The sequence below is a fragment of the Brassica oleracea genome, chromosome C6 (genome assembly GCF_000695525.1).
Source record: "Brassica oleracea var. oleracea cultivar TO1000 chromosome C6, BOL, whole genome shotgun sequence".
Lineage (NCBI taxonomy): Eukaryota > Viridiplantae > Streptophyta > Magnoliopsida > Brassicales > Brassicaceae > Brassica > Brassica oleracea.
This window is the reverse complement of record NC_027753.1, coordinates 15,618,782-15,630,011: the sequence shown is the minus strand read 5'-3', so window position 1 is coordinate 15,630,011 and position 11,230 is coordinate 15,618,782. Positions and strand designations below refer to the sequence as shown.

The 11,230-nt window shown below is 34.4% G+C and overlaps 1 protein-coding gene across 1 annotated transcript; it reads left to right on the top strand.

The window, feature by feature from the left end:
- Positions 1 to 6,817: 6,817 nt before the first annotated feature.
- Positions 6,818 to 8,285, top strand: LOC106299878 (protein YLS9-like). The gene is made up of 2 exons (XM_013735894.1): positions 6,818 to 7,674; positions 7,774 to 8,285. The coding sequence occupies exons 1-2, from the start codon at positions 7,215 to 7,217 to the stop codon at positions 8,067 to 8,069; spliced, it is 756 nt and encodes a 251-aa protein (XP_013591348.1). The 5' UTR covers positions 6,818 to 7,214; the 3' UTR covers positions 8,070 to 8,285.
- The last annotated feature ends 2,945 nt before the right edge of the window (positions 8,286 to 11,230 follow it).

The following is an 11,230-nucleotide window of genomic DNA, read 5'->3' as shown; positions in this document are numbered from 1 at the left end:
AACGGACGTGGCCGCGGTCGAAGATCCTTTGGCCGCGGGCGAGGAAATGGTCGAGACCATTGATGTGACCGTGGCTCATTTGGACGAGGCCATGGTCGTGGCCGTGGATCTTTTTTCAAACCCCAACACGCGACTAAATCAGAGAAATACGTGTACCATAGATGTGGAATGAGCAATCATTGGGCTAAGACTTGTAGGACTCCCAAGCATCTAGTTGACCTCTATCAAGAGAGCTTGAAAGGGAAGAATCCTGAAGCTCATATGACTTACCAAGATGATGAAAACGACTTCAATCATGAGAAGAATGATCTTATGGATTATGAAACTTCAGATTGTCTAATGGAGCATAATGGAACACAATAAGGAATGTCGACATAAGATGATACAAGGTAGCACTTGAATTTATGAATATAAGCGAGGATCATGAACCCACGTCAATATAAGAGTGTGCACTCGTAGAACAGATTGAATGGAAACGTGGGGTTAAATAGTTTAAAGAAGAAAGGCGTATTTGGCCATATGATTAAGACGCCATATGATGTTAAAACCAGTGGATATAAATGGGTCTTGTGAGGAATAGAAATCGTGAGATATAAAGCTAATGTTGCACAAGGATTCTCACAAAGACCAGTAATAGATTATGAGGAGATATACTCCTATATGGTGGATGCAACTACTTTTATGATTTCTCATAAGTCTGGCTATATAAGAGAGAAAATTAGACTTGCAGCAAACTGATGTAGTGACTGCATATTTATATGGTCCACTGGATAATGAAAGTACTAAAGGGTATTGAGCTGAATGTACAGCAAGTTCTCGAGAACAATATTGATAATCATCGAAATATATGATCTGAATATCCTAGGAACCTCCGGATACAATTTCCCAAACGGTTGAATACCTTAAGAAATAATTCGAGATGAAAGATCTCGGGAAAACAAAATTCTGTTTGGGATTACAACTTGAGTACATAAATGATGGTATCCTTGTGCATCAAATGACATATACAGAAAAGGTATTCAAGAGGGTTAATATGGCCGATTGCCATCCACTGACCAGTCCCATGGTCGTGAGATCCCTCGGCCTGGACACTGATCCATTTCGTCCCAAAATGGACGATGAAGATGTCCTTGGTCCCGAAATGCCATATCTCAGTGCCATAGGAGCTTTAATGTACTTGGCAACTCACACACGGCCTGATATAGCCTTTGCCGTGAACCTATTATCTAGGTTTAGCTCCTGTCCGACCCAGAGGCATTGGAATGGGATCAAACATGTTCTTCGTTACCCGCAAGGAACGAAAGACTTGGGTCTATATTATACTAACCATAACAAATATGGTTTAGTTGGCTTTGCTGATGCTGATTATTTATCAGATCCACATCAAGCTCGATCACAGACAGGATATGTCTTTACACATGGAGGTACTGCCATATCATGGCGTTCCATGAAACAAACCATCGCGGCCACTTCATCTAATTACTCAGAAATCTTGGCCATACATGAGGCCAGCCCCGAGTGTGTTTGGTTGAGGTCGATGACCCAACACGTCCGAGCTGATTGCGGGATGGCCGAGTGCAAAAAGCCAACCGTGATGTATGAGGACAATGCTGCGTGCATTGCTCTGCTCAAGGACGGTTACATAAAAGGTGATAGGACGAAGCACATATTGCCTAAGTTCTTCTTTACTCACGAGCTTCAGAAAGCCGGTGAGGTCCAGGTCGTCCAAGTATGATCCAGTGACAATTCAGCTGACCTATTCACCAAGGCACTTCCTACCTGCACGTTCAGGAAGCTCACGCATCAGATTGGGATTTGTAGGCTGAAGGACCTCCACTGAGGTTCACATCAGGGGGAATAGTACGTGTTGTACTATTTTTCCTTCATCATGGTTTTGTCCCACTGGGTTTTCCTGATAAGGTTTTAATGAGGCAACATTAAGCGTATTACAATTTATGTATGGTTATGGCATCCAAGGGGGAGTGTTATAAATCAATTGGTGGATGTCCATAACCGGTCCGGTCCATAATCGGCCCATACACTTAGAGAGAGAGAGACGGCCCAACCCTAGAGAGAGAGAGGCGGCCGCGAGACTTGGAGAGGAGAGAGAGGCGGCTACAACTTGCCTATTTCCTAATTCGTTTATGTTTATGATTTGTAATTTTTTCTATTATTGTATTTCCATTTATCTCTCTTGTAATCCATATATAAAGGGAACACTTATTGATTAATAATATACAGAAACTTACGGTTCTAAATCCTTAAGTTTACAACATTATCCTATATGTAGTTACCAAAAAAAAGTCCTATATGTTACCGCAGAGGAAGGAGAAAGGGAAATTCCAAAAGCATAGAGCAAGACGAAAGTAAAGGATCTAAAAGTGGACCATACACACAGATTCGTTCCGTTTCATAGCTGCCACAAACGATACTTTTCTTTATTTTATTGTAAGAAAAAGTTATATTAGATACATGTGTAAGATAGTGGTTCAGAAAAAAAAAAATACATGTGTAAGATAATTTCGTCAATACAAACAAATTCCAATATTACCTTTCAAACTAATTCTCAGGCCGATTCTTTTCTTTTGTCCTCTAGTCAGTTTGTTTCGGTTTCATACTAGCCCGGTCCGCATGTATTTGGCTTGTGGTTTATTTTCTGGTTGACCTTTTGTTGTATTTTCTTTCTTTTTACATTTTAATTTCCAGTTGTATTGTATTTAAGAAAAACTAAAAATAGAAAAAACTTTCAAATTCAGTTCAACAAGTTACTTCATCCACATATATTTAAAAAGCATGGATCTCCGTTACACATTTTATTCCATGTAATTGGATTTCCACAAGATAGGACGGAGATAGATAAACCAGATTTGATTGTAAGGATATTACCCACCAAACATGACTTAGAACTGAGTAGAAATGAGTTTAGTTCTTCATAAATTCATAAACCAATAAGGGAATCAGTGATCTATCAAATGGACTCTTATGGACGAATGGGTCGATAGTCATGAAGTATCGACCATCTTCCAAGTTAGCTCGTTCCAAGCTTGATCTGGCTCGACCAAGTTCTTCTTTTTTGACTTCTTGGACGAGTAAAGTGACCATAGTTGATCCATTTGGGCTCATGAACCTTTAGTTCCACTCTAAGCTTTCTTGATTGCACTCTCGGATCGCCCATATCACCGTGATTGCCGGTTGAACTGGCATGATCGATGATTAGATCACTTGTTTCATCCTTGTCGATGTTCGATCCATGTTGGATGATGGTCGAGCTGATCAAGATCGTATCAGTTTTACAAAGCTTAAGAGAGATACTTGTAAGTTTTTTATTCTTAGGTTTTTTTTTTTTAAGAAACCTTAAAGAGGATAATCTAATCGAAAGAAAGTTTGGAAAATAAATCTTATGCTATGGAAAAATTATATATCTTTTTGGTTCTTACGATTTCAAATGTGACTACAAAATTTCGATTTTTAATACACGGTCCTATTCAGTGACGGACCCACTTGTTGATTTATGGTGTCAGTTGACACCACAAATAATAACAAAAAAGATAATAATTTATAAGCTATTTTTGATTATCATTTGTGGTGTAGTGGTTAGATACTGTTGTAGGAATGCATCCGCAGAAAAGGGGTTCGTGACTCAACAACACTTTAAAAAGCCTTTTTGACCCCACATATTTTTTTTTCTTGGGTCAGCCACTGGTCCTAATCACTCTGCTCTCTTTTTTTGTCCTAATCTTAGTTCATGATGATGACCCCAAAAAAAGAAGTCCTAGGAGCACCTCCATCGGTGTATCTAAGGAAGAGTTCTAAAGGAAAAATGGAAAATAAATAAATGAAAAATACATTAATTAGTTAGAACAGGTGCTTAATTAAGGGTAAATAGAATTGGTAAGAACCGCCTACATGGCATACACGTATTGGCTTCTTGTTTCTATTGGTCGTCTCTCTCTCTCCGTCGGGTTTTTGTTTGTGTGAGAAATCTCGTTGTCTCTCCTTCTCCAAATCTATCCATAAAATCATCTTGAAGGTTCGAATTCTTTGTGTTTTTTGTAATGATTTGAAGTTTGTGAATCTCATTGGAATTGAAATTTGGTTTCGTTGGGTAATGATTAGGGTTTTTGTTTGAGAAGCGAAATTAGGGATTGCGAGTTGATTGTTCGATTGATTGCAAGTTGAATCAAATTGTATTCATCTTTTTTTTTGTGTATGCAGCATCGGTTCCTAGAATCAAAGCACGGAGATGTTTCAAGGTAGAGACAGTATGTGACTTCAATGAAGAAAAGGGATTACTTTCTGCTTCTGGGTATCATCATTCTCCTCTTCCTCTCTGGGTCTGTAGGTTCAGCTCCTTCATCAACTTCACCAGCGAGTTAGTCTCACTCTGTTTTCTGCAATCTCTATGACTCTTTTATAATGCTTCTTCTTAATATTTAACTTCTCTTTTGTAGTGCTCCTACTACCTCGGACTCGGAGGGATGTCTCGCCGCAATTTCACATCAATCACTGGTAATCCTCTGCATGAAACAATCTTCCATTTATTGTCATCTGTGATTCTTTTGTTTTCACTGCAGAGTCAGGTGTTAAAAAAACTTTGGATTCCATGGATACATGTGCAAACATGTTCATCTTGAGCATGTCTGGATATATGTGTTACACTTATTTGGGTATATTTTTATTAGGGAAATTGCACCCCATACACTACACTTTTATCCTAATTAACCAAACACCCTAAATCCCACAATGTTATACCTTTTTCCATAGAGACAAATGAGTCAAATCATAGGTATTTTCATTTGTTTAGGGTTTTCAACCGATTGACTCTCTTTATTAATCATTTTCTTTCAGCTCATCGTTATTTATGCACTGGTGAGTCCTTTTCTTCTATTTTGGATACATTCTGAACATCAATAGGGAACTCATAGAGGTCTGGAAATGTAATCCTCATGAATCGCAACTCCATGAGTGAGATCTGTTGCATTTCTGAGTTTTAGAATATTAAGCTTGACTATTTCCTTTTTATTATAATAGTCTGTTCATGATCCTGAACATTTTGTGCAGGGCCGGTGATTTTGACTCAAATGGTTGAACTTCCATCTCAAGAAAGGTGGCTACAAGAAAACCGTTGGAAACTTTTCTTCAGATATGAAGGTATACTAGAGCTTGACCCGCACGTCCGTGCGGGTATTTATTTTTAGTTTTGTATAAAATATTATTTAAATGTTTATTAGTTAATATTTTAATATTTATCATATTTTAAAATTTTTATAAACATAATAGTGAAATAGTGTACATGTTGGAAAGAAATTTTGATTCATGCGTCATATTAAACTTTCGACAAACATTTAACCATTGATGTGTTTGAGTAATGTTTCTTTTAACACGAAATCGTTTCCCAACTCTATAATATTTTAAATATTTTGATTATATATGGGTCATATGGTGAGATTTAGATACATCAGAAAACACATATTCTATTATAAACATTAAATATTATTCTACAAGTAATTTTATGATATTTAAAACTTTATATAGATAAATGTATTGTTGAAAATAATTAATAGTGACTGAAATGAATAAAAATGTATTTGAGAAATATTTGAAATATATATATTTTATGCAACATTTAGATATATTATAAAAAATCCATATTATTCTACAAGTAAATCAAAAATAGTTGAACTGTAGCATATATAGATTTTATTGTTTAAAATAATTAATAGTAATGGTTAAACAAATATTTAAAAAAAATTAAAATACATATATTTTAAGCCTTACAAACTAAATATGTGGAATTTATATGATACTTAGGAAATATTATATTATACTATTAAAAACGTTTTAAAAATTTGAATTTTCCTAAAATTTAGCTAAATCGTTTAATGAAATATGTTGATCACAAATTTTTTACTAAGTTGGATTTAGGAAATGATTTAATAAAATAGGAAAAACAATGATTAATTAAATGTAAGTTTATCTAATTTTCAGTGGCATTGGTTTGTAAATATTATGCAAGTTTAAGGGTTAGTTTATATTTGTACTTCTATTTTATTAGATTAGATGGTTTTCCAAGTACCAACTAGATTTATACATTTCTTTTATATTTGTTTAAGATTTTTAATTATAAATTTGTATTTCTATTTTTAATATGCTTTTATGTTATATTTGTTTGAATTTTATGAAATCCAATAATTTATAAGTTTTGTGAAATTTAAATTTAATAATTTAATTTCAAAAAAAAAAAAAATTAAGAACCTCATGCGGGTTCTCCTAATGGACCTTCTCAGAACAAATTACAATATTAAAGGTTCTAGACTTCGTAAAGTATACAATTAACAGTTAAATTAATTTTAAGAACCCATATATGTTTTCAATTAAAATACATATGTTTTCAATTAAAATACATATGTTTTCAATTAGACCCGTTGCTACTATGCACGAACTTTCATCCTAGCGTCTGCGGAACCCAGAATTGACATCGAGTTAATTATTGAGAAAAAGAAAAAAATATCACTAAATCAAGTTTTTGTTTTCAAACTAGCACTCAAGGTCAAAAGTCACAAAAATATCATTTAATGTTTTATCAAAAGTCACAAACTTAGGGTTTAGAGTTAAAGGGTGGAGTTTAGGATTTAGGGTTTAGGGTTTAGAGTTTAGGGTTTAGGGTTTAGAGTTTAGTTTTTAGGGTTTAGGGTTTAGGGTTTAGGGTTTAGAGTTGAGAAATGAGGTTTTGGGGATAAGATTTCAAATTTTGAAAAAGAAAAAAATTAAAATTTTCAAAGAATAAACTTAGAAATGTGCTATTTTGGTCATTTTAGTTTTTGAGTGCTATTTTTGTGATATAAACTTAGAAATGTGCTATTTTGGAGATTTGCCCTTAGTTATTCTTGGTTTAACCCAAAACTATCCAACGGTTGACGATTACGGTTCAATAAGGGTACAAGGAATTCAGAAAGACACGTTTTGTCTTAAAAATTAAATGTTTAATTTATTCCGTCAAGCAGATTCTTTTTCCTACTTTTTTAATTTTCATACATACATGCATACGTATTAAACAAAACACCAACCAGCTTATAAATACCATTAACCTAGAGAAAACGTGAAGAGGATCCTCTCTCCATTAAATCTTTCTTCATTCATTTGCCCAAAAATCTAAAGAGTACCTGAATTTTAATTACTAAAACGTATAAACCAATCTTCAAGCACATAAAAACATGTCCGATCACCAGAAAATTCATCCGGTGAGCGACCCGGAAGCTCTACCTCCGGCACATCCAACGGCTCCTCTAGTCCCACGTGGCTCCTCAAGATCAGAACACGGTGACCCGACCAAAGAATCTGTGACGCAACCACCACTGTTGGATACTCCTCGGAGGAAGAAGAGAGGAAGCTGTTGCTGTAGGTGCGTGTGTTACACGCTCCTAGTTATTTTCCTCCTTATTGTCATCGTTGGAGCGGCCGTTGGTATTCTCTACCTTGTATTTAGACCGAAGTTACCGGATTACAATATCGACCGGTTACTGCTCACCCGGTTTACGTTTAACCAAGATTCCAGTTTGTCCACTGCGTTTAACGTCACCATTACCGCCAAGAATCCCAACGAGAAAATTGGAATCTACTATGAAGACGGAAGCAGAATTAGCGTCTTGTACATGCAAACCAGACTTAGCAATGGTACGTCAAAAATGTTTGTTGACTATGATATTTTATTTGTTTTGTTTAAATTTATTTATAAGAAAACCAAAACATGATATTATTATTATGCCTCTACAGGGTCGTTGCCGAAATTCTACCAAGGACATGAGAATACGACTATTATATTCGTAGAAATGACTGGTTATACTAGGAATGCAACCAGTTTAATGGCGACACTGCAAGAGCAACAACGGTTAACCGAAAGTATACCGTTGCGGATTAGAGTTACACAACCGGTTCGGATCAAACTCGGGAAATTAAAACTGATGGAAGTAAAGTTCATGGTGAGGTGTAGTGTATCCGTTGATAGCTTGGCTGCTAACAATGTGATCAGGGTTAGAAGTAGTAACTGCAAATTCAGGTTTAGACTATAATTTCAGTTTTTTTCTGAATTCAAAATGATTTAATTACTATTTTTATTGAGAAATTTGCATTACAATATGGAGGGGTTGAGTTTCAATTCGTAGTACCTCACCCCACCCCAAAAGACGCTCATCTCCTTTGCTTTTGTTTTTTTATAGAGAATAAACAATTTTGTTTCACACCTTGTAACCTTGTAAATAATTAATAAATAATATACATTTTTGTTTGTTGTTGTTTGTTCATTATTGGTTAGGTTTTTGTTTCATTCAAACTTATAAAACGATTGGGAGACTCAAAAATGGAATTTTCTTTCGCATTGACCAAAAGAAAAGACTGGTATATATTGTTTAACTGTCTAAGACCAATGTGTTTCGAGAAGCATTGAATTTTATTTACTTACTAAACATTTTCTAGGACAGGAAATTATCAATTCTACATTTCAACCCGAAAAGGAGAAAAAAGTTGTTAAAGTAAAAGTCAACACAAAGAGGCTTTCACGTCGTGGAGACAAAGTTGTGATCTTTCAAGTCTTAAGAACCATTTCAACTGTAGTTTTTCTCTTGGTGACTACTCTCTGAACAATCTTGTTATTATTGTTCTTGCGGATCATCCCACACGATGGATGATGCTTGATCTCCAAAATTTTCCGTCACATGATTTCTCTTCTTTTGTGTTTTGCGTATTTTCACAATTGGATGACTCTGTCCAATGCCTTAAGAACAACTTAGTGGCGACTAGCACAAAAACCATTTGTGTGTACAAACTTTTGGATTTTTTAATTGACCTGATGATACATATGTTCATAGATGAATATTCAATCTAATTTACTGCTCACGTATAACTCTCTGCATAGTTAGTCATGAGATAATTTTTTTTTAAAAGAACCCTAGCAGTGGCGACTCAATAGGGGATGGCGGCTCAAAATCTTCATTGGGGTATTGATCCTCTCTTGATCTAAACGTTCTTAAACGTTGGATCAACCGTGTGACTCTCCTTCTTCACGTTCAAGGAATCTGCTTCTCATCACCAGTTTCGTGTTGTCTCTTTAAGTCTTCTTCATCAAGTCACCAAAAAGGCTCACCGATCTGCGGGTTCATTGATCCCTGATTGGTTTGGATAGGTTTTGCCTCTCATCAGATTTGATCTTACGTAAGTTCCTGCTTTTATCCGGCTCCTTGGGTGGTTGACTTATTCTTGTTCACCCCGTGGGCTTCACCTTCTAGGTTCACCGACCAATATGATTGTGTTGTTTTATAATCGATATCTTTTATAAAATGAAACAAAATATTGTCAAGTTATATTATGTTTTTAAAATAAAAAGAAATAAATAAAAAATATTGTAATTACAAAAAAAATATTTTTAACGTCGCCAGGAAAAAACCTAAACCCTAAATCTTAATCCCTAAACCCTGAATCCTAAAACCTAAACCCTTGGGTAAACCCTAAACCCTTGGATAAATCATAAACTCTGAATCAAATCAAAGTTTTTGATTTAGAGTTTATGATTTATCCAAGGGTTTAGGGTTTACCCAAGGGTTCAAAGTTTCGGATTTAGGGTTTAGTGTTTTGCTCACGGCGTTAAAATATTTTTTAAAAAATTCTTTTTTCCGTAACTACTATTTTTTTTACCATTTCATTTTAAAAACATAATATAACTTGACAATATTTTGTTCCTTTTCTAAAAGATATCGAATTTGAAATAAGAACAATTCTCTTAAATAGACCTTTTTAAGTTTTTGTGAGAAAAATAAACTTCAAAAATTAAAATGACCAAAATAGCATTTTTTTATTTTGAAAATTTTAAATTTTTATTTATTTTTTAAAATTTGAAATCGTATCCCCAAAACCCCACTCCTCAACTCTAAACCCTAAACTATAAACCCTAAACACTAAACCCTAAACCTCACCCCTTAACTCTAAATCCTAATGTATTAATTAACCCTAGGGTTTTAAGTGTATATTTACTTTTTTTATAAAACATTTAAGTCTATTTTTGTCATTTTTATTTTTAAGTTCTATATTTATGACAAAAACTTTTTTAGGTCTATCCTAGTGAATTTCTCTTGAAATAATGAAATCTTATTGTTTGGTGAACCCAAGAATAACTCTGGCTGGTTTAGCTCTATCCCACCGGTCATAATGCTCTGTTTCGTCTAGGGATGTTAAAATGGTAAAACCCACCTATTTAAACCCACCTCGTTTAAGACCCACCCTTTTTAAGACCAATATCCGTTTAGATCCATTTAAAATAGATCTATTAGGGGTATCCATTTAGATTCACAAATTTTGTACTAACCTATTTAAACCCATTTAAACTATTGTTGATTTAATTTTTAATTGTTTTAACTTTATGGTTTTTAACAAAAATTAAATGAAACAAATAAAAAATTTTAACTGATTTTATAATATAAACGCAAATCAAATTGTTCTGGTAAAACCGTAAAATCAAGTTTTCTTCTAAAACCACAAAATTAATTTTTTCTGCTAAAACCGAAAAATCAAGTTTTCCTGCAAAAACCGTAAAACCGAGTTTTCCCGCCAAAACCGTAAAATTGAGTTTTTCCGCCAAAACTGTAAAATTGATTTTTTTCCGCCAAAACCGTAAAATCGAGTTTTTCCGCCAAAACGCAAAATCGAGTTTTCCTGCCAAAACCGTAAAAATTGAGTTTTCCCGCGAAAGCGGTAAAATCGAGTTTTCCCGCCAAACTGTAAAATCGAGTTTTTTCGTCAAAACCGTAAAATCGAGTTTTTCCGCCAAAACCGTAAAAATCGAGTTTTCCCATCAAAGCCATAAAATCGAGTTTTCGCGCCAAAACCGTAAACCGAGTTTCCCGCCAAAACCGTAAAAATTGAGTTTTCCCTCTAAAACCGCAAAATCGAGTTTTCTCGCCAAAACCGCATAATCAGATTTTTCCACCAAAACCAGAAAATGTGTTTTCCATCAAAACTATAAAATCCAATTTTTTTTTGCCAAAACTGCAAAATCAGATTTTTTTTCGCATAAATCGTAAAATCGAATTTTTCGCCAAAACTATACAATCACATTTTCTTACAAATAATAATTAATTATATTAAGTTAAATGAGTTAACATTGTCCCCACTAATATTAAGTTTAATGAGTCATAACAAAACAAGCCATTTAAAACCCATTTAACTAAATGGGTCTAAATGG

Bases quoted from the DNA above. Each gene is read 5' to 3' on its own strand.
- LOC106299878 (XM_013735894.1), top strand. From the start codon at position 7,215: ATGTCCGATCACCAGAAAATTCATCCGGTGAGCGACCCGGAAGCTCTA. The intron at 7,675-7,773 runs GTACGTCAAAAA...ATGCCTCTACAG, and splicing joins GCAAACCAGACTTAGCAATG to GGTCGTTGCCGAAATTCTAC.